Below are 24,141 nucleotides of genomic sequence, written 5' to 3'. Positions count from 1 at the left end.
CTGAAATCAAAGTGCAGGGTTAACACCATCTAAGCCTTTGCCTCTTGATGACATTTTAAAATAAGAGGTTTGGAGCAGCCAGACTCTGCTATTAGCACGAGAACCAGTATTAAAAAAAAAAAAAAAAAAAAAAAAAAAGGAAATGAGATTCATGCTTTTATCAGTATTAATCTCAAGAGTAAATCCTGAGCTAACAGGGAATATTGGTGTGAGTTCAGTATGAATGGCATCTCAGGCCCGTGTAAATCACACCATTAGGAAACTAATGAAACAGAGGGGAGACTCATCATCTATGCTTTCTTACTATTATACCATATTCATCAGGAATTCCCTTGGCAAACAGTATATCCTTTAGCTAGGTATTCTGTGCTGTTTTCCCTAACATCATTTTATGTTCTTACTCCTCTGCAGAAATTATTCTGTATGCATCTTCCAGATAGTTTTACTGTGGCCATTGCTACACTCCTTTTCTCTTTTGTTGTTAGATGCAGCTCACAACATCTTCAGTTTGCCAGATGCCAGGAAAAGAAAACAAAACAAAAAATTGTTTGCATAGGTATGAAATGTAAGTGCACCAACAAGAAGTCAAACTTAATTTAAAGCTGATCTAAATCACTTGTTTTGATTTCCAGCATTCTTTTTAGCTTGTGTGACAAAAGGAAATAAGTTTCAATTAAAAAATTAAAAACAAACAAACAAACAAAAAAAAAACTTATCATTTCAAAGTGAAATTGCCAAAGGGAAAACCTTTACCCTGTTTTTCTTCTTTTCTTTTAGACTTAGTAAGCTAGCAAGACAGATAAATATGTTCAAGTCAAAAAGAGTTCAGATCAAAACATTTCAGCCAACTGTGATCGTTTTGAGCGTGATGATGGTTGAAACGATTTCCTTATGACTGATGTGTCAGTGAGGCCTCCAAGTCCTCCTGCTTACAGTGGAAGAACTGTCCCAAAGAACCTTTGTACCCTCCCATGTGTCAGCTTGCTTTGCCATCACATGCTTGAAGGAGAGGGCTCAACACAACAGGCCTCATTTTAAAGTGCTATTTACTGTTTTAAGTGTGCCGCAGTGACAAGGGAGAGTGCTGGAAGGCTTTACTGCAAAACACACTGATAGTTTATTCCTGCAAGATGAGGTGTTTTGAGACTACGATGCCTGAACAGCTCTGACATTCTTCAGCTCAGAACAGATTTTCCAATGGCCACAGGGTGCAGAGGTACTGTGGGATAACAGCTTTAGGAAAGGACACTGCGCTGTCCCCAGCAAACTAATTAGTCTCTCTTTCCTCAGAAGAGAGAAGAAGAAAAAGAAAACCCAAATACTTTTGGAAAAAATAAGTCATATAGTTCAAATGGGCAGAAAAAACAGGGAATATTGATAACAAATTTCACCAAGACCATGCTTCTCATCATACAATATCAATATGCAATCATATAAGCTCATCAGAAGCTTCTGTAAGATTTTGTTTCTATAATCCATTATCTGTATTTTAGAAATTTGTCTAAGAAGAAGGAATCTTGGTTGTTTGTTTGATAAGAAAACTAGTGAAGGAAAAAAAAAAAAAAAAGACTTTCTTAAAACAGCACTTCTCAAATTTATGTATCACATTCCTTCCAAAAGCACATATCATTTTAAGTACATCTGTGTGTGCATCAATTGTATGTGATGGTAAAACTAAAAACTAAGACAGCAAGGCTATTTGAAATGAATCACAACAAGCACATTCACTTTGGAAAAATAAAAACATTTACTTTCAAGGGACCTATTCCTACTCATGTGACCAACGTTGCCTTATTTACTTTGGGCACTGTTACTCAAATCAGCAGAGTTGTACCTCTGTACAGAGAAAAAAATGTGCTACGAACTGCTTGTTCCTGAATGAATTATTGTTCATTATATTATAGGGCATATTTATAAGAGGACAAATTATGAAATATGCTTAGACAAATTCTTAGACGGTACCAGATTATGGAGCTTCTCTGAAATCCAAAGAGATTTCATGTTTTATGTTAGGAGAGGAGGCAGAAATTCAAAGTGCAATTCTAAAAACATCTCATACTCCTTAGGCTTGTAAAGGCTTCCTGTAACATTAGAGCTGCCTGAATTCCCTCATTGTGCTCATTTATCCACCAATAATATTCTGGTAACTAACCAGGATATTGTAATTAAAAGTTAGCAATTCTGATGACAGGGTTTAAAAGAAGAGCTCATCAAAATATTTTGATAAAATTGAAACATTTCCAATGATACAAGTGCAAATTTCAGATGAATCATCTGAAACAAAATGGAGTGCTTGTGTCTGTTTTGACTCTCCTGTTTCATTATGACTTGGTACTAAAAAAACGCTGCTTCAGCCTAAACTGGCAGCAAGTTCATTAAAATGAAGTCTCCCTAGCTGCCCAATTGCCTACTAATTTGATATTTTTTTTCTGCTGATTGCAATTATGATTTATGCAAAATATTGTTCATTAGCAATAGTGTCAGAAAAAATCAATTCTGCTGGGTGTCAGGAATTGTTAATTTGTGCATCTCTGGAAATTAATGACTGCACACTGCTCTTAGTCTGACTTAGGTCTAATTCTGTCTGCCAAAACAAAACCTCACATTTCTTACAGCAATCCTATTCAAAAAGCAGCTTCAACGTGGCAGAGGAAATACCTCAGAGATGTGTGAGTATCTAGCCTCTGTGATGAGACACCCCCGAGTGATGACCTGGAACAAGAGAAAGAGCATCTCAGAGGAAATGAAGGAAGGAACCAGCAAAACAGTAACAGTGCAAGGTCACATTTCTACATGGGTTTGTGGACATCCTCCCAGCTGAATAAGGGTGCTACATCAGTATCACGAATATGGTTCTGAATGCTGCAGCAGAAAAACACAACTGAAAACTCTAAAATACTCTCTGTACCTTTAACTCTGTGAGTTATAATTACATATACAAAACAGGCCAGAGTGTAATACCAAATGCTGTTAAAACAGGTTCTAAAAATCTCAAACTTTCCTTTTTATAATGAAAAAATCTGGAGCATTTTCATCTGTGTCCAAAAGACATTATCTGAGTGAAGAACCAGCTTTCTTACTAGGCCAAAGTCTTCTCATGTTTGGCTTGATTCCGCACAAAAGGGCTGCAAAACAATGGCTAGAAAAACTTAATCTTCCATTCATAGAAAGTATTAGATTGCAATTTATATCAAAATAAAAGCAGCATGGTAGTTCCTTTTTCTGAGATTACATGTCAACAATAGCCTTCCTAAAAATGCAGCCTAGAAATAATTGCACATCAGATGTCAAAAAAATAAATCAATGCAGATTAAAATCAGGGTCATAGAAAAAAACAGAAGACAGCAACGAATACTAAATAACAAAGCACTACCAGGTTTGTTTTGCAAAATGTTTTTGTTTATTTTTTTCCTATATTTTTTTTCTTTTAAATAGAAAAATACATAACTGCCCAACTCATGCCTCTTGCTGCTAAAAAAAAGATATGCTGGACAATGTTAGGCACTGGAGAAGAAAGAGACACCATTTCAACCTACTGAAGGGTCCCAGTGACTTGACCAGGCCCTGTAAATCTTGGCCAATGACAATCATCAAACAGTAACTCTTGAGCAAATTATGTGTTTCCCTAAACTACTAGCCTGGGGTGAGGTCTACAGTTTTGGGCATATATATATATATATATATTTTACTGAGTAACTGTTTACCTCTCTTCTCTCAAAATACTCTGCATTTCCAATGAACACTTTGCTACACTGCAGGCATGGATCAGAAAAAGCCATTCATCTAGCAGAAGATGGAGTTATACTTTGCATAAAACTCCATTTTAGAAGAATCTAAAATTTTGTTAAGAAAGGAAAGTGAGTTAATTTAGCTTTTAATCCATGCAAATCAAGATCATCTTCCAAATATACCTACCTATAAACTCAGATATTATATTTGGAGGTTTGCAAAGGAGTGGCACCAATACTTCTTTTAGAAAGGAAAATACTGTAGGAGCCTCCCAAGGCTCTCTGAGTCTTTTACCTGCTGGCAGAATCATCAATGGGATGTCACGTTAAATCACATAAGGCAAGAAGATCTGCATGCAGCAGGGTACTAACTGCTTCTATACATGGGTGTTTGACCTTTGCTACATGAGGATTAAATTCAGTGAAGTGTCTAGATAGCCACCTCTAGTTCCCCTCCTCTATGTGTCCCAAACTTTTAATTGTCAGGAGCCCAAAAAGCAGCTTGTGTAAAGGTTGGAAACCCCCAGTGCCTCTGAGACAGAGTTGGAGGAACTTAGAAGCAGCACTACCTAAATCACACACACAGGTTGTTGTCAGTTTTCGTCATAACAGCTACAAATGATGATCCAGAAACATGCACACACAATCTTTTTTAGTCATCCCAGTAAAAAGTTAGGTCCCTTCTGTCAACAGATGAAAGAGCTTTTTGTATGAATCAAGACTTCTTACAGCAAGGCAGTTATACTTCAAAAATTGAGTCAGCAGCATCCCATTATTAAACACAGTGATGATAAACTTTATGAACCATTACTAAGGAGCAATATTGGGGTTCAGAATTCAGCCACTACATTCAGATCTAAGCATCAACAGATACCTAGCCATCAGAAAAAAATCACAAACATCTATGTACATGTCATTCTTAATACACAATATTTTATCATTCATTTACTTTATCGGGAAACCTGGCATAGCTGCATTGCATTCCTAAGTCTTAAAGGTTTTTGTTGTTATTGTTGTTTGGTTTGGGGTTTTTGTTTGTTTGTTTGTTTTAAAGAATAGCCATAACCAACAACTACACACCATATGACTCAGGTTAATAAGAGCACACACTCCACTACAGAGTATCCATCTACCCTGCGAGTAGAAAGTTCCTTCCTTTCAGCATTGATTTTGTCAATGTTTATTTCCTTAACAGCCTCAGCTTGCTTCAGAATCAGTTTCCACAACAAAATATGAGAGGTCATTGCCTTCTCAGAGCAGCTCTGAATACAAAGAATACAGAATTACATTAGTGCTCATCTTGGCAAAGAATGTATGTGCATTGTTAAGTATGGATTTTCCTCTGTCATAACCTTGCATCAGAATTTGAACTTGTGCACTTCAGATAAAGAGTTCCTCATTATAGTTTTATTCATTTTTTATCTCAATTATTTTTCTTGTTCCCATCAGAGACTATAGAGAAATTACAGTTTACCTGAGATCCCATCACATCAGAAAAGTATGAAACAAAAATAAAGCACAAGCAAAAATAGTTTGCTGTAGATAGATGTCACAACAATTATTTCCTTATTGGGACATTGTTACAGTTTCATAATTTTTAAAGACTGCATCTACAAAATAGATGTCACAGAAGGAAAGGAATTAATATTATTTCTATTTGTCTTGAAAGTCCTCAGTTAAGGAAATGGTTTGACAAAACCATCTAGCTTTCAGCTATATATTGAATATCCTGAGCAAATGATGTGAACCTTGTATACCTGCAAAGCTCATGTAGCCAAGCATCCAAAAGTGTTAAATAATTCCTTAACTTAGCATCTCATTAGAAAACACAACGTCTCATTTGTTTTACGTGTATTAATGTAAGAAGGTAGTCTCTGAAATTTATCTCATTATAACAAAAACGGTTCTTACAATCAGCCTGGTAAATTTAAATTCTTGTTATTATCTAGCAGTGAAACCTTTGAAAATGAAGGCTGAAAATGTAACCATGTTATTACTCTTACACAACTTATGTTTTCTTTATTGCAAAAGGAAGGTAGCAATTACAATAAATTATTTGTCAATAATGTCTTGTGGAAGAAGGAAAGGAAGAAAGGAAGAACTCCTTCCTCCAAGGAAGAAGTTCCTTGAATCTCTGAGGGACACCTCTGGATACCACTATGAATTCCAGGTTGAGGATGGTTATGAAACTGTAATTGAATGAGTCAACAAATCATACATTTTCCTTGATCTCGAAGGAAAGAAGGATCAAATGGATTCCTTCACGCTAGACAATTCTCTCTGAGTTCCTCAAACGTATTCAGGTAGATAAAATAGAAAAAAAAAAAAAAAGGAAAAAGAAAAAAAATAGAATTTATATGAGAATCTTACTGAGATTGTTGTAGAAGTTGTTAACAAAAATGCTAGAGAAATTTTCCAGCTACATAACCGAATATACTTCCTACTCTGCTCTCTATAGAGGTTCTAGGCTCTTCTGTCATTGTTAACACCTCTGAGAGCTGCTTGACTGCTTTTTGTTTCTGTTTGCGAGTCTTTAAAGAATGGTCAGAAATTTCCAGATGCACTTCATTCTATTACTGTAATTCCTCTTTAACATCAGCAAGAAATTCTCCATGTTGACTTTATAACCCCAGAAGGCACGAACAGACGGGCCCTTTGTTTGAGCTTTGACTAACACAGTAAAATCTCAATGATGCATCACCCCACAGGGGACTGATGACAAGAAATCATTATATAATTTCCCACCAGTAATTTACCAGACATTTAATTTTTACAGATACAATTCCGTTTCGTTCTGAGGCACAATAGAAGTTTATTCTCCAAACTTGTAATACATTGTTTCTGTCATTATGAAATCTTGTGTACAAATTGCACACTATCTCATTCATGGTGTGATTTATACAGGTTGATGCATACTGTATAATTTGCTAAAAAAAAATATTTCAGAGCACTTGCCACTTAAGAATTAAAGTAAATGCTTACAAAGGAGGAGTGAAATTACAAGAGATTTTTGCTTTGTCTTCATAGATGTAGTCATCACCAAAACAGAAAAAAAGTTGTGCCAATGGAAGATATGTTCACTTGTACCTTTTGGAGACAAATAAACCTTAAAACTATACAAAGCTTTGAGACCGTCAGTTATTTCATGGATGCTATGAAATAAAATCATCTATCTCCATCAGAAACATTACTGTTGACAGTATCATCATTTCAGAGTTTTTACACTGTTGCAATAAAACAGCTTCATGTGAGTAGATAAGGCACTAAGATTTGATGTTGAAGGACTTGCACTTCAAAGATGAACAAGAAGCTCTCATGTACTAGAAAAGTAGAACAGTTCATGGATGTTACATCTTCTTTGATTAAACAACCAGTAAAGACTTTAACTCCAACAATTGCTGGACTGCTATCAGATCATCTGACTTTAAAAAATATCTCAGCCAAATTAGCTTGAAAGCTTTGGGAAAAATGAAATGTTGAGTTTCCTTTCATTCTGGTATGGGGTTTGGCCTCCTCTTCAGCTTAACCCAGATGCCATTATTTGGACGAAGAATTAGGTCTCCTGCCAGACCAAGCTCTTCTCGCTTTTGACAGGATTCCACCCAAAAGCGCCGCAAGATGAGGGCTAGAAGAGTTTTCTCTTCCATTTGTGCAAAGCGCTGACCTATGGATTACAGTGCAGCAAAAAAGGTGTTATTGTCAGGTTGCAGCAACAGCTGTTGCACTTGTGTGTTCATGGTGATACCCCCCAAGGAACACAGGGCAGCTAGGACTATGTGCCTGCCTTGGGAACAGAATTGAGTGGGCCAAAAATCAAGGTCATATATGGTGGATACTACTGAAACTAGCGCTTTTCTCTGCATGATACATGTGGGCCAACCTATAGCACATTTTTCCTCCCATAGTACACAGCACGCAAACATTAAAGGAGAGATATTCAACAGTTTACATGGTCTTAATACAAAACACAGCCTTGTCATGTCTCTTGGGTGGACTAGGCAGGGCAGAATGGATGACAGATGAGGGCAGCAGAAGATGCAATGCACAGACAGCAGGAAGAGAGAAATCCCAGTATTCCACATATGCAAAGAGGAGAAAAGCAGATACAAGTGCAACAGAACCAGAGGGAGACCATCCTTCGAACACTGTGCCTCACACACACTGATGATTTGCTAGCACAGAAGCCAAAGTTCAATTTAGATTTTATAGAAGGGTGGAGAAGGAAAGGGGAGAACAGAGAAATAAGTGGGAAACCCAACTAAGCATCACAGTCCAAGTAGTTCACTCAAACTAATTGAAAATAGCAACAGGACACAAATCCCAGTGCTCCAAACATTTTCTGTGCTCTTCTTTGTACAATCTGTACAGATGGATGTCTGTACAGATGTACACTGTGCTGGACTTATGCAATGATATTAATAAACCACTTACCATGCACTTTCCTGCTGTACATACTCCTGTATACCTACTAACTAGCTAGTCACATAATACTAAATTAGATTTCCTCTTTGGAGCATGTGAGGACCTGGTCTGCTGTTCTTTTGGGAAGATTTTCTATTCCCATTGAGACAAACTCCAAAAAAAAAACAAAATGAAAACAGAACATGTATTTCCCATTCTTGCAAATGGCATGACAGTTGTTGAATGTTCACCTTCTGCACTTATGATCAGTGCAGGGAACAGCCTTTCCACATGTTCAATAATAATAAACAATGATGCCTGTGTTCTGTGCATCGGCAAATACCAAGTGTCTCAGTGGTACCTGAAGAACTTAAAAGTTCTGGGAAGACAGCAAAAACACCAAAGCAACAATGGTGTCAGAAAAAGAGAAAGAATACATCATTTGCAGACTGCATGTTTGGGACACCCAGCTGAGATGATCAGATAGACAGATGACACATTTCCAGAGCAAAACAAGTGCAGGACGTTCGCCTTCTCTCACTTCAGAGTGTCCCACGGAACACAAGATCAGAAGTCTGTAAGCGATCCTGCCCTGACACAAGAGCCCATTCACATGCCGCCATGCAGCACAGGCAGCAAGGAGGAAACACTAGACTGATGTGCACTGGGCCTTGGGAAGAAAGGAAACCCTTGAGAAAAAACAAAATGTTGCACATTGAGCCTGACAGGAGAGACTGCACCCAGAAGTCTGGGGTGCCACTAAAAGGTGCGTCAAGACTCCAGTTTCTGATACTCTTGTTGCTGCTATGGTCACCACACCATGATGCACTGGTACATCATGAAATCTTTATCTTCAGCTACGTACCAATGCAGTTCCTGGGACCAGCTGAGAAGGGCACATAAGCATATGGGTGTCTTCCCTTACTATTTTCAGGGAAGAAGCGCTCAGGCCTGAATTCCTCTGGCTCAGGGAAAATATCAGGATCTCTGTGCAGCGCATAAGTTATGACAACGACATTTGTGCCTTTTGGTATCTTATATCCTCCTGAAAGAAAACAGGGAGAGGAGGAAAAAAAATAACAAAAACACAGCTGGGCAACTTAACAACAAAAAAGTGAGTTCCTATAGACAGACTCTCAGTAAAATGTACAAACAAGAAAGCCCTTCTCTTTACTTGGGAAACACCTCCACTGAGGAGATGCTGTAAGGAATTGAATTGGCAAGCACTGGCAGAACAGAATCCCACTTACTAATACAGCAATCCTCTGCCAAGGAACGGGCAAACATGGGAACTGAAGGGAAGAGTCGCAGGGCTTCTTTCACAACACACTCAAGGTATCGAAGCTTCTTCAAATCATCCACTGTAACAGGACGCTCCGTGTTGCCTGGCCAAAAACAGTTAGGGGGGTGAACATGATGGATACACCTCATTTTTGTTTAAAAAAACACATCCTGACTCCCTCCAGGAGCTGGGACCATCATGCACCAAGACCACACATTGTGCTACACAGACATTGAATATGTGCTTTTCCCTAAGGTTGGCTGTAGTCTCCTACACACCCTTCCAGTACCTCTCCCCATCACCCCTAACAACTAAAAGCTTTAGCATAACCACAAGGTGAGTTCCTACATCCCCTTCTACCTCTAGGCTTATAATGTATCTATAACAGTACCACCCACAAATACAAACACCACCACAACCCCAATGAAGGAGTAACGGAAACCTACCAAACACCTCATCCAGTTCTCTGTGAACCTTCTTCTGGACTTCAGGATTACATCCAAGCAAGTACAGGACCCAGTTCATAGAAGCTGCTGTTGTATCATGGCCCTAGAGGTCCAGATTTACAAAGAAATTCACTTCAACACTATACATGAATTTGGTATGTTTAGGTATGCTATATAAATACTTAGGTGTACAGCTAGTAGGGAAAGTGAGATAAACTCACTACTCCAAGACCCACAAGGAGAAGAAATAAAAAATAAAAACTTAAAAAATAAAATCAAGTGTTGAACTCTATCCCACACTGATTACCAGGATTTAAGATGACCCATGATTCTGTCAGGTGCATGAACACTGACCAAAAGGGAAAAAGCATTGAAATAACCCAAATTTCCTTTTTTTTTTTTAATACTCCACCTCTAGAAAACTGTATAAACTACCAAACTACCTTTTTGTTTTGTTTTATTTTTATTGCTGTTGTTTGTTTGTTTTTGTTTTCCTTGTATTTTGTCTCAGATGGTGACACTTGCTGCTTGCTTATCTCTCCTTTTCAGGAATTCAGTGACTGACTACTATAGCTCTACATAGGACAGCAGCTCTCACTGTTTTTCCCCTTCTTGGAAAGTGTCAGATAATCAGAGAGGTGTATCAGAGCAGTATCCCAGTATGTCTACACAATGAAATGGATGTATAGTCATCTTTTTGTTTACTGTCCAGTCAGTAACATAAGAACCTGGGTGCCAATGACTACCACAGTGGATGTACAAGGGACATTATCTCAAAAAGGGTCTAATGACACGCAGTAGAGTAGACATAGGGGGGAATACTACTTGGCTTCCTATAAGTAGGGAATCAGCTATCACTGTTCTCAGAACTGCGTAAGGGCAAGGAAAGGAAAAGAAAAGGAAAAGAGAAAAAGAAAAGAAAAAAAAAAAACACAGGGGAACATAAAAGGGAAAAACTGACCATCAAATTATTTTGATACTTAAAATGGCCACTTATTATGAAGTTCAAAATGCTATGGAGTCACTTAGGAATGGTAAAATAGCAAAAGAGTTTCTCTAGATTAGAGCAACATTAATACATCTCTGAACTAAGTTCTTCTGAGAAAGATTTCAGGTCCGCCTAGTGGAAGTGTGTGGAAAACAGTCTTATTTAGATCCTTCACTAGAGAGGGAACCACACATGAGGAGATGGTACCAAGAAGACACTACCAAAGCACAATCATGACAGAATCATGAGGTTACAGCCAACATGGTAAGGGTTAAAATGTGAGAACTGACAAAATGCAAGGCAAAGCATTGAAACCACTTAGTTTTCTCAATGGCATGAATGAGGTTTGTAGCAGAAGATGAGATGCCATATCAACCATCAAACTGTTATTACACATCTACTTGCATGAGTAAAACCTGCTCATGCAGGGCCTGCCACATGTATTGCCCAATATTTTGTCAGGGCATACAATTCTAGATCAGTATTTTTTTCTCCTACAGGAGGGAGTTTGTCTTCTACAGGAGTTTCCTCTTAGGCTTCTGGGGATAAAATAACTTTATCCTAGAAGTGGCTTCCTAAACTAAGAAAGAAAAGGAGTCACTGCCTGTAAATGGTGAATCTTAAGTTCTGGAAAAAAAAAAAAAGGCAAACACAAATAAATACAAAAACAAAGAAACAAACAAACAAACAAAAAACATTGGCTCCTTTTGGTACCTCAAACATGAAAGTATCTACTTCTTCACGAATGTCCTTGTAGCTCAATTTGTTCCCTTCATCATCTGTTGCATTCAGTAGCATGTCCAGGAAAGCTTCTCTCTTTTTAGAACCACTTTCTTCACTGTTTACATCAGTATCACATTTCATTTGTTTCCTGTTTTCAAGTTCTGCAGCCTTTTCAGCAATGACCTGAGATTAAAACCAGTATATTAGATGCTGCATGCAGTGTATGTGTTGCATAAATCACACAGGTTTGTCCCAGCTTGTTAAAACAAAAATATCCATCTGTAGCCATCTACATGAGGTAGGCCTAGTTAGCATAGCTGCTAGCATTGGCTTGTGAGCTTAATCAACTTTTTATTTTAGTAGATGAAATATGACCAACATCTTGTCCCAAACAATAGAATTAACCTTGAAAAGATTTTGTGTATTCAATAGAACAGTCAAACTGTTCAATGTGTTGACCATCAAAAAGTGTGAACACATCAAGAATATCTGGAATGAGCTTATTGTTAATGCCAGCAATGGCAACAGCAAGTCAGAAACACAATTTGAGCAGACCAATCACCAAGAAGAAATCTACATAACCCAATAAATAAGGAAAGGAACATGTTTCCAACCTCTGGGGAACTCGGGGGAATGAAGAGAAAGACACCAGGGCACCCCAAAAACCTATATCAGGACTATACAGAGCATGGCTGGAACCACTACACTAAAGCCTCACAGTTTTTCTTTGGTATCAGAGCGGTGGTTGACCTTCCTCTTCTTAGGTCAAAGCACAGCCCCAGTGACAGATGGGAAGTTCCTGCCATCACCATCATTGCTGTAACAGCACAATGAAGCTCTTCAGTAAACTGGCCAGTATAGCTCTCCACATTTTTTTTAAAGGTTGTGTAATACTTGATTCAGTTCAGAAGAAGCACTGAGTGGGGAAAATATAATTATGCACACACATTTTTTTGAATATACACTTATATTTACGTAAGCAGAACCACCTCATCTCTTCTTTCTGTCAGCACCTATGCTAGGTGATATTATTATTTAGTGTTCCTTTACCATCTTCTGAGATTTGGTGTCTTATATCCAGTGCACCAGCCCAGCATGGAAGGACAGCAGCAGTATTACCTTAAGGCTCTTTCTCATGCTTCACTGCTGCAATTTCCAGTAAGAGGAAGTAAAATATAACCTAAGCTACTTAAAAACAACTCTAATGAGAATTTTACTCAGGCAGAACACAGTATGATAGAGATGCCCATTTCTCTATACACTGCAGGAGTGCATGGTCAATATGACTCATTATATGTACTGACAGTTCAGGGACTACTTCTTTTGCTGTGGGCAATGACACTGTGGGGTACATAAACATTTCCAGGAAAACAGCCTCCTGGTAACATCTTAACAGTAAGCTTGGGAGGGCAGCCATTGGCAAGAACAGCACAGGGGCTACTTAATGAGAAAAAATAAAAATAAAATAATAAATAAATAAATAAAAGGTGTTCCTTTCACAGTCTAAAATAGTAAAAGACTGCATTTTATGCAAAGTCAGTTATGTATGTTTAATGGTTTCCATACCAAAGTGTTTTGCTTTTCATGTGGGGACCCGTGCGTGTTTAGTCACCTCAGCAATACTTCTCCAAATAAAGGAAAACAAATGCTGGCTTCCATATCTGAGGACTGGACCAAGTGGCATTACCAGTGTATTTGTTTTACTGCTACAAACTTGGCAGAGAATTGTTACAGGCAATTAAGATGGACAGAACAAGAATTTGGTGAACACCTGTTGTTTATTTCAGTTGTCCAGGACCAATGAGTCCTGTTATTCCCTTGGAGTAATACACTCCCCTGCTTAAAAATGAGACGGCCTTACAGAGAAGACATGTATTGGCTTCTTTTTAGGGGATTCCTCAGCATCCCAAAGGATAGTTCTTTTAATAGATGCACACAGTAAGAGTGCTGATTCTCATCTGCAATTTGGAAGCTAGCTACTGAGTGCAAAACCCTCCATCAACTAGAATGTGGCATAAATACAAATAATTATAATAATAAATAATAATAAAAAAGGCCATACTGTATCTGTAAAATTGTGAAGGATCTTAAGATTCCTTTCATGCTCTCTTCCTTCCTTAAACAGAATATATACAAGATCATGCCAAAGCCAAGGGCTCTTCTGACGTTGTTGGATTAGATCACTCATCCTAGAGGCACAAAAAATTATGTCACATAACATTTCTTGACAAAAAGTAAGTTCACAGCACAGTTTCAAGAACCAAAAAAGTTGTGCCTCCCTCTACCTCTATGAAACAGAGATAAATATGTTGTATATAGAATCATAGAATCATAGAATATCCTGAGTTGGAAGGGACCCTTAAGGATCATCAAGTCCAACTCTTGACACCGCACAGGTCTACCCAAAAGTTCAGACCATGTGACTAAGTGCACAGTCCAATCTCTTCTTAAATTCAGACAGGCTCGGTGCAGTGACAACTTCCCTGGGGAGCCTGTTCCAGTGTGCAACCACCCTCTCTGTGAAGAACCCCCTTCTGATGTCAAGCCTAAATTTCCCCTGCCTCAGCTTAACCCCGTTCCCGCGGGTCCTGTCACTAGTGTTAATGGAGAAAAGGTCTCCTGTCTCTCGACACCCCCTTACGAGGAAGTTGTAGACTGTGATGAGGTCTCCCCTCAGCCTCCTCTTCTCCAGGCTGAACAGGCCCAGTGACCTCAGCCGTTCTTCGTACGTCTTCCCCTCCAGGCCTATCACCATCTTCGTAGCCCTCCTCTGGACACTCTCCAACAGTTTCATGTCCTTTTTATACTGTGGTGCCCAGAACTGCACACAGTACTCGAGGTGAGGCCGCACCAGCGCAGAGTAGAGCGGGACAATCACCTCCCTTGACCTACTAGCGATGCCGTGCTTGATGCACCCCAGGACACGGTTGGCCCTCCTGGCTGCCAGGGCACACTGCTGGCTCATATTCAACTTGCTGTCTACCACGACCCCCAGATCCCTCTCTTCTATGGGTTTAAACACATTCTTCTGAAGGTAAAACTGCTATTCTTTGCTTTCTGATCTCAAAATCTGTCATCCACCCCAGCATTCAGCATCACTATGACATCTATTTTTAAGCACCGATCTTTGAGAAGGAGAGCATATGTCCTCTTAGTGGCAATCCTCTTGAAGCAGGTATATGCAGTCACCCAGTCCATTCCCACCCCACGTCAGTAAAGCATTGACCACATATCCTGAAAAGACATACAACTTGTGCTAGGTCTCCAAATATCTGTCATGTGACCTCAAACAGCCATCTGAAAACATTACATTTCTACTTGACTGTCCAGATGCTATATATGCCAGACATCCCATGAAAAGTATTGGAAATAAAGAATCAGTCACAATATATAGCTTCAAGGACACTCAAACGCTGGAGTACACGTGAAAGGGCTGATTGTCATTGCTGTTCAGCTCTTGTACATGCATTTGGCAACACAAAGAGACTCAGAGGAGGAATTATTACCAATGGATTAACTGAATAGCAGCTGACACCTTTTCACAGCCTTAACCTCCCATTGCATATACTCACAACAGAAGATGTCTTAAAAAACTTCAAGAATTTTCCTTACATTCTTGGCTTTCTATATCTACCTGTGTCACCCCCACCTCCACCCCAGCTCACAGAGCAGATGAACTGACACTGCCAGCAACAACTCCAACCCAACTACAAAGTAGCCAAGGAAAAACCTCCATTTACCTGTAGATAGCACGAACATACTCAGAATCCTTATTCTCCTGAGCACCCACATTCCTTCCCATCGCCGTTTCTAGGAGGAGGAAATCATCGACATTTCACAAATGCAAAATGAAATGCAGAGTTCATGTACACATTGTTAGTATTGCTCCCAGACTTTGATTGTCACCACACTGTCAGTTTGATGCATAAATATGCACAACCCTTTCCAGATGAGAATTTTGCTTTTCCTTTCCATTCACAGGAGCACTGCTCCTCTCTTCAGACTCCTACCTCTGTCCTGCTCATGCTACACACTCAGCTCACCGCTCACCTGATCAGAGGCATGTGAGACCCTAAGAGAAAGGATGGCCTTGGGAAGATGGCAATGCATTCACACAGTAAGCAGAGATATTCCCATATCTCCTCACACAACATGACACAGCTGTACTCACAAGCCTCTGCAACACTCACTGCCTCACCACAATAACTAAGGAGGACTTACCACAGATGATATCAAGGGCACACAGAGTGACGTCCAGAAAGATATCAAATGGTTCCTTGTCAACATGCTTCTCAAGTTTCTCCAACAGAATACCCCCTTGCTCATTCATAACTTCGAGAAAGTCATTTAAGATTGCAAAGTGGAATGTGGGAGTTATCATCTTCCTCCGTGACCGCCACTTGTCTCCAGTGCTGCAAAATTGACAGAGGAGAGGGAAGGGTTAAAACTCCAACTCAAAAATAAAACCCTCTCCATCACAGAGAGCACACAGTAACAACTGCCACCTGGAGCACCTTCACAAATGGGCATGCTGTGGCTGACTCTTCAACATCTCCACAGCACTCCTCAGAAGGAGCAAACTGGAAGTATTTATTGTTCCAGCTCTCTGAAGCACAAGCCACCATTTCTATATCTGCTGTCAACAAAAGAAGTTGCCAACAAGTCTTCAGATAGTACAGCCCCATGGTCACTGCACAGGCTGAGGGAGTGAACTGAAGCCATCTATAGGACAAACCAGCTCTTCACCATCAAGGTCTCAACTCACCACACCATCTCTGTGAATCACAACCTGTGCTTGCCTATCCGCTGACTATCTAGGAAATGAGGACTGAGGAGAACAAGGGTGCAGGGATACTATGCCAATGACTGCTTGAAGTGTTTCCTCAGAGGCAGGCAACAACCTCCCACGTCAGTGAACGAGCATGGAGCCACAGCTGATGCCACTGGCTTCCAGGGGTTTTTGTTTGTTCTCCTGGACCAGGTGCCCCATAAGCACAAAGAGCAAATCCTCACATCACTTCTCTGCCATTGGACTAGTTTATCAGTTGTCTTCTACTACCGGCCTTAATCAGCAAAGACAGGAATATTCTCCTCTCATGTTTTTGCAAGCACAAGGAAGTCAAAACATCTCTAAAAGTCAACCTGGAGAAAAAAAAATAGTAAGGAAGGAACACTAGCAGGAACCATACACCACACCTGACACCCAGGGACCTCAGCTCTGGACTTTGTTACTGATTACTGTCCCTCTTGCTTGAGGGGCACAAACAAAACACAGATAAAAAGGCACTCCTTATCCTCCCACATATACTTGCACCTTCCACACCATGATCACAGCTGGCTTTTCGAACACCACGGTCCCATCAAGAAGCACGAGAATGGCACTTCTGAGAGCTCCAAACTGGCAACAAAGCACTGCAAACAGGGGGACCTCAACACACAGAGAGGCACAAAGGCACCAGAGCCACTCTATACTTGTGTTGTTACAGCTCTTGAATATCTATATCATCCAGATCAAAAACTTTCCTCAACCCTACCAAAGACTGAAGGACACCAAAGACTTGTACCACTGTTCTTCCCTCTCTCCATTCCTTTTTTGTGCTCTTATCTAGCCTCACTTATGAACCTCCATTTCATGAGGGAAATAAAGGGCAGGGTACAGATACTCTCCCATCTTACCCCAAAGCATCACCAACCTCAGGCCCATCATGAAGGCTTGCAGCTTTACCAGCTGAAATAAGCAACACAGTCACAGTTCTGCCACAGTCACGTTACTCCACACAACAGTCAAAACATCCAGCAGGTAGCATCGCAGACTAGAAGACACCACTTGACACGGGATACAATTTTTCAAAAACTCAGATTCTTCCCAAGTCTCTGGGCAAAAAATGTATCAATGGTAAAATTTTACAAGAAATAGATAACGCCATTACATAGTTATTGGGCACTAGCTACTAAAGAATAACAAAGACTATCACAAGGAATAAGATTTCTAGAGCTATCATTCACATCTTTGCCCAGAGATATACACAACATTCTTGCCACCAAGCACTCTTTCTATCATATGCTCTGCAAATTTTAAGAAGACAGCAATACACCTGCATTTTACTATACCTCGTCAGAAGTCCAGTCCCCAGCCATGGATGCAGAAATTTGTACAGGAATGATTTTTCAATATGCTTTGAACTACTCAGAATAACCTGTCAGGAAATGAAAAGAGGGGGAAGAACATCACTTGTTATATGGAGAGAGATACATTCAGCTGACATAATTTCACAAAACTTCATTTTCTCCAAGAAAATACCCTGAGCCTCAGAAAATGCAAATACACAAGCTGGTACATAGCGGAAATATACAGTCTACACTCTCAAGTCTTTCTGTAACTATCCCATGAAAAACAGGGAAATACTCAGAAACTACTACTAGCAATCCCCTTATCTTCCTTAAAAAGAAAAATCTGCATTAGAAAGTTACCAGCAGAGCTCAGAGAAAACCCAGTGGTTTTCAGCCATAACCAAATTCACCATACCATCTCTTTCATCATTTGCAGAAAAATTGGCTGTCTGCAAGGGCCTTTCTTAATAAGAAGAGATCCCAAGCTCATCTCCCCTGATAACACCACACTGAAAGCCTGGAACAACCAGCTCAACAACCTGCAGCCACTGAACAGGCATACACCTTGCATTACTTTCTCAAATAAACAAAACAGCACTACACAGTGTTAGCAGGCAACAGGGTGAAACTCTGCACTTACTCCCTCATAAGATGAGTAGCTTTTCAGCACAAACTGGTACAAGTGATACATCCTGGATTTTTTCCTCCAAGTCATCTTTTGCACACCAAATCTTTGTTCTCCACTGTGCCATACACTTCTGCCCATTGATTTCAACGTCGTATCACCAGCCAGTGTTCAATACTCACTGTATACCACAACAAGGAAACAGCTCTATCTTCCCAGTTCATGAACAATTACTATCCAGAGCTAAACTAACATCATTTCATGGCATCAAGACAGACCCATCGAGTTCTCATGCAAAAGTCAAACAGGCACAAGCACTGCAAACAGAATTTTGTAATGTTTTACATCTATTCCAATGGTCCAGATACCCTTCTATTGCCTTTTTAGTTCTGGTTTGGAACAATTCAAAACAAAGCTAAAGGAGATGCTTCATTGTACAAAACATACTTACTCGATGATTTCATTTGCTGGCTCATCTTCAGTTGATTCAGTGGATCTTCACCTTGATTTTTTCCAAGATTAAGCTTTTTTATTTTTACACTTTCATCCTTTCTTTAGTACTGGGTCTGAGGATAACCTCAAGTAAAATCAGTTCAAGCCCTTTTTTGCAAAAATTACATTGACAGAATAGAAACTAACAGGTCGGGCACTGCTCTGCCTGACAGTGGTCTAGATAGAAAGGAGACAAGCACACTCACCTCCACACTATCAGGATGATACAAAACAGTGACAGGCAATGGTCCTAACCAAATTTTGAACAGCGGCTGTTTCCTGAAATCTTCAGCAAAACTTTGTAGTTGTTTAAAAAAGCCTGGAATAATAATAATAATAATAATATAAAAGAAGGTTAATTTTTTAAAAAACAGTTTTTCTAAATAAGCAAGACTTCTGCAAAGGAGTTTTTTATAATATGCATTCTAATTATATTTTTGCTGTAGTTTTTATCTTGCTACCATGATAAAGCAGCATATTTTGCACCTGTCAATTAGCTGTGCTGCAGGAGCATTTTTTAATGGCTGTGCTCCTGAAGGCGCTGTATTCTTGAGAATCCCCACCACACTGTAGACAAGGCAGTTTGATTTAAGCTTTTCCAGAGCCCTTCAGCATGGGCCTGTTGCAATACAATGCTCTTTGTCATAACTTGAACCAAATTAAACTTTATCAAGACCATGCTTATATTTTGGTTTACCTGGCACTAACCAAAATACTACATCAAGACATTTCTTTACTTTCCAAGTACAGCATCAAGCCTTTTCCCATCTAAGACTTGGTTCACCCATACTATACTTGTGAAGCACAGACAAGCAACATAGACCACAGTGATGACAGAGCACTGTGCAGGGACAAGTATCACTTGAAATGTCTAGTTTCTGTTAACTGGACTCCTGAAGAAAATCTCTGGAGTCCTTATACTTATTGTTTGCCTGGAAAAAAAAATAAAAATAAAAAAATATTTTTATTTTTATTCCTGTGTGCTTAAATCTTCACACTCTCTCTCAGCCCTAATTATCAGTGCTGGTTTGCCATTCTAGAAGAGGCCTTTAACAGCTGGCTGTTGCAGGATTAAACACCACCATCACGTTTTGAGAAACCTTACTGAAGGATAAGTGACTGTTTACAAGGCCATCGTGGATTTAGCAATTCAAATGTCCCTATCTCTACGGGCACAAAGGTTCATATGATAATTTATGCCTGAATCATCCAAGATACCACAATTGCACAGTCACCAGTTGGACTTCATAGGGGTGAGATTGACAGTCCAGCTAGTTCTCGACCCTCCAATTTATCCCCTCATCTAGTCCATATCTTGCCAGTTTAGCTACACAGAAAGCGTGGAAGGTGCTATCAAAGACCAAAGGCACAGCTAATTCTGAAAATGACCTAACAGCTCAGCATGCTAAAATTCCCTTGCACATTCATTGGGTGAAGAACATTGCTAAAGTCCTTTTTTCCTCCCATGTTAAAAGCTCTGTTTGGATTGCAGCTAATAGCTGTGCTCAGGATACAGCTGTGTTAGGATACAGTGCTCAGTGTTAGTAAACCAGTACTTCCTGTGAAGGCAGCCCAGCACTCCTCCTTCCTGCAGAAATACAGACCACAGCATTCCCCCTCCATATCACTAACAACCTGAAACGAGCCCGAGTCCAGCATCAGTGGCTGGAAACCACTACCAAACTGAACCTCCAACTAATCTTTGAGTAATAATAAATGCCACATTATACGGGTCCTCTCCTCTCTCCCACAGGGCTGGCTTCTCACCCAGTTCTCCTCTGTAGGTCGCCCACAGCCCCAGAGCGACCCATAGGCGATGGCACACCCTACAACCCGCTCACCCACCCAAGCACCTCCTGCATCAAAGCCCCTCACAGCACCAGGACCCCAGAGTTGGGGGGTAAGCTGCCCCTACCTTCTCCCTTCTGCTCCAGCAGCAGAGCATTTCCCAGCACGGGATAGCAGGGGCTGATACCCGGGATGGGCTTCATCACCCGCCACCGCCACCAGTAGTCCAGCAGGGAGGGCAGGGAGCACATGATGACAACCGTCAAGAGCAGTGTGACGGCCCCTGCCACCCAGGGCAGCAGCTGGGTGCCCCCCGCGGTCCCCAGCACGACCTCCATGGCCACCTCGCAGCTTCTGCTCCAAGCCTTGCTCCCCACTGGCACGCGGGACCCTGCGTCAGGCCCAGCCGGCGCTGCTCGCAGCCGCTTTGCTGTGAGCAGAGCGCCTGGATCCAGGCCCTAAGAGCAGGAGGCGGAGCTGATAGGGCCCAGAGGCACAGCTGGGAGAGAAGGAAATAAACGATGACGTGATAAGCAACTGCACAGAGAGGCTGCCTGCCAGCAGCTCACCACAGCAGAGCAGCCAAAGGGAACAGTGCCGTTTCCATGCCCTCAGCTGAAGAGTCATGGGAGCTTTCAGAGGCCCCACATGGTTTCTCAGAAGGAAAAGTCACAAATAGCTGTTGAGAAAAAAATCCCTGCCCTGATTTGGGGAGGACAAATGTTTTCAATAGTGCCTTTCTCCATCTGTTTTTTTCAGATGTTCAGGGAACACAGTTTTGCCATGCAGAACTGCTCCAGTGCTCTGCAGCACAATGCTTGAAGGCTGTGAGGTGCTTAAGATGGGAAGCATCTTCCATAGGCAGGTGGCCCAAAGGGGTTAGACAAACCAGAGCCCATACAGACCCACGATCTAGAAGAGCCCTGCAAAGCACACAAGTGCTTCTCTGCTCAAATGGCTTTTGCTGATCTTTCTGCTGAATGCTCAGCCACCAGCTGAAGGGTGCCAGTGACACGACTGGCAGCAGCAGCACCTGTGTCACAGGCACAGTGATGTGGTGGCAGTGCAGGAACCCAACAGAAGGGGCTAGGTTGTTCCTCCACAGCTCCTCTCTGCATGCTGAGAGTCCAAGCGGACCTAGTGGGGAGTAGCTGAAGTCAGGCCAGCAAGAAACTTGCACAGTGCTTGGGTAGAAGTGGTGCTATACACACCATGAAAAGAAGCAGGGCCAGCAGATCAGGGGAGGTGATTCTCCCCCTCTGCTCCGCTCTCATGCAGGGCTCCAGGTGGGGTACCACCTGGAGCCCTGCATTCAGCTCTGGGGCCCCTAACCCAAGAGGACATGGGCTGGCTAGAACAGGTCTAGAAGAGGGTCATGAGGATGATAAGACGGCTGGTGCACATCTCTTATGGAGACAGGCTGAGGGAGCTGAGAATGTTCAGCCTGGAGAAGGCTCCAGGTAGACCTTATTGCAGCCTTCCAATACATAAAGAGGGCCTACAAGAAAGATTGTGAGGGACTCTTTACCAGTGTGCATAATGATAGGACAAGGGGTAATAGCTTTAAACTGAAAGAGGGGAGATTTAGATTAGATATTTCGAAGAAATTATTTACTAGAGGGTGAGGAGGCACTGGCACAGGCTGCCCAGAGAAGCTGTGGATGCCCCATCCCTGGAGATGCTCAAGGCCAGGCTGGATGGGGCTTAGGGCAGCCTGGTCTGGTGGGAGGTGTCCCTGCCCATGGGAGGTGGGGTTGGATCTAGATGTCTTGAACGCACCTTCCAACCCAAACCATACTATGGTTCTATGACTCTACAGTGATAAGCCCTGCTGCATTTCCTACCTTTGGAAGGTATTAACAATTCAGAGAAGAAACACAAATAGAAGCAAATCATCAGAAGCTAAGGAAGCTGATGACCTTTGGTAGCAGAATTGAGTAAGTTTTAGCGCTTTGTTTCTACTGTCTCCCAGCCAGCACTTTATCATAAAAGCTGACTGACGCATTTTTCTTCACAGTAAACAGCTGGAAATGAACTTTGCTACTATTGCATGACAAAAAGAAAAAAAAAAAAAAAAGGCAGATAAATAGCCTACATTGTAAACACTAAAAGCAAGCTACACTGCCAACAGTATCCTCTTATCTTCAGATGGCATCTCATGAAGGATGGAAATGTGCAGGACTAAGCGGCTCGCCTTCTGCCTATATGATCAGCTGGGTAATTATATTCGTTTCTTTATAAAAACCTTACATTTTTTTGTTTATTCTCATGGAGCTGATAATAAGATGAAGTGGCAAATCATGATTTCTGAGCCAACAACCTACGTTTCTGAGTGCTGATAATTTCTTGTGCAGGAAAACAAAAACAAACAAACCAAAAATCAGTGATATAGCAAGGGTAGAGTGAAAAGCCACAGGAGAAGCAGTAGGGAACACAGCAGAGCAAACTTTGCAGGTAGCTGCCGGCAGCTGGCAGTAGTGACACTGCAACAAACAAAAGGCAGCAGATGGAACAAGATGTAGAAGATTTACCCAGAAAGAAGAAATGAGAAATCCGGCATCCCTTAGGCCTGACTATGTTGCTGAGATTTGCAATCATCATGAACATTTGCTCTAAGTTTCAAAGGAGGATGATCCGCAGGAAAGGCACATACTTTTCAACATTTTTCTACAGGATTACAGTTAGCATGTGCAGCTATTCTTTTTTTTTTTTTTTTTTTTTTTTTTTTAATCCAGAGAGGTATTTTTTCAGTGTTGTGCTTTAGCAGTCACTCTAAATGCATGTAATAGAGCAAATCTGCTTTCACTCAGCCTCTCACTTAAGTGAAAGTCTATTTACCTGAGTTGACAGAAGGCACACATCCTGTCAAGCAAATGCAGCAATCTGCATGCACTAATGTCACACAGGCTGGTCTCTAGCAGATAAGGAAATCAATGAAACTATCATTACAGACCAAAAATAAAAACCAAAAACCTAAAGCAAAGTAAGGATAAAGTGGATCTGGTATGACAGAACATCAAAAGAAAAGTACACAATATATTCTGAAAAAACTGTGGCATGTTCTATGTTCTTTACATTAGTTCTTTACTGCAGCCAAGGCATACCAGATTTTTGCCATCTCTTGAAAAAAAAAAAAAAAAAGGAAAAAAAAATCAGTAAACAGCAGTCAGGGTATGAAAGACAAACTGGTTGCTAACTTAGTAATCACTACAACGCATTTGCAATAGAGAACAATTTTTCTTAGGAAGGTCTCCATTCTTTCTCAACATGCACATGATTACAACAGAACTAAAGCAGGAAACCTGAGTAGAAGGTATTCACACTGAACAACAAAAGTAATAGTGTAGTACACAACAGACCTCACCTGCTCAAAGAAGATACCACAGCACACCTCCATTTGAAAACACACAGTCAGTGCTGAAAGGCTCAGGAATCCCCCCATCATTGGAGAGGAATTTTAGGGCCTGATTATCAATTTACTGTTGTAACTTATTCCAAGGCTTTGCAGAGGTCAGCAACCTTCTCTCTTTCACAAAGTGCCAGATGATCTCTCCACT

At 40.8% G+C, this 24,141-nt stretch overlaps 1 protein-coding gene across 1 annotated transcript; it reads right to left on the bottom strand.

Moving 5' to 3' along the window:
* Positions 1–4,651: 4,651 nt before the first annotated feature.
* LOC118166623 (cytochrome P450 4V2) lies at positions 4,652–21,071 on the bottom strand. The gene is made up of 11 exons (XM_035325666.1): positions 20,712–21,071; positions 19,003–19,115; positions 17,680–17,765; positions 15,790–15,980; positions 15,309–15,378; positions 13,631–13,757; positions 11,560–11,751; positions 9,858–9,960; positions 9,380–9,514; positions 8,995–9,174; positions 4,652–7,392 (listed from the first exon to the last, which is right to left on the bottom strand). Exons 1-11 carry the CDS (start codon positions 20,920–20,922, stop codon positions 7,217–7,219), a joined length of 1,584 nt encoding a protein of 527 aa, XP_035181557.1. The 5' UTR covers positions 20,923–21,071; the 3' UTR covers positions 4,652–7,216.
* Positions 21,072–24,141: the final 3,070 nt, after the last annotated feature.

Source organism: Oxyura jamaicensis, chromosome 4 (assembly GCF_011077185.1).
Source record: "Oxyura jamaicensis isolate SHBP4307 breed ruddy duck chromosome 4, BPBGC_Ojam_1.0, whole genome shotgun sequence".
NCBI classification, from domain to species: domain Eukaryota; kingdom Metazoa; phylum Chordata; class Aves; order Anseriformes; family Anatidae; genus Oxyura; species Oxyura jamaicensis.
The sequence above is the reverse complement of the archived record's forward strand: the minus strand, read 5'-3'. Positions and strand labels throughout refer to the sequence as shown.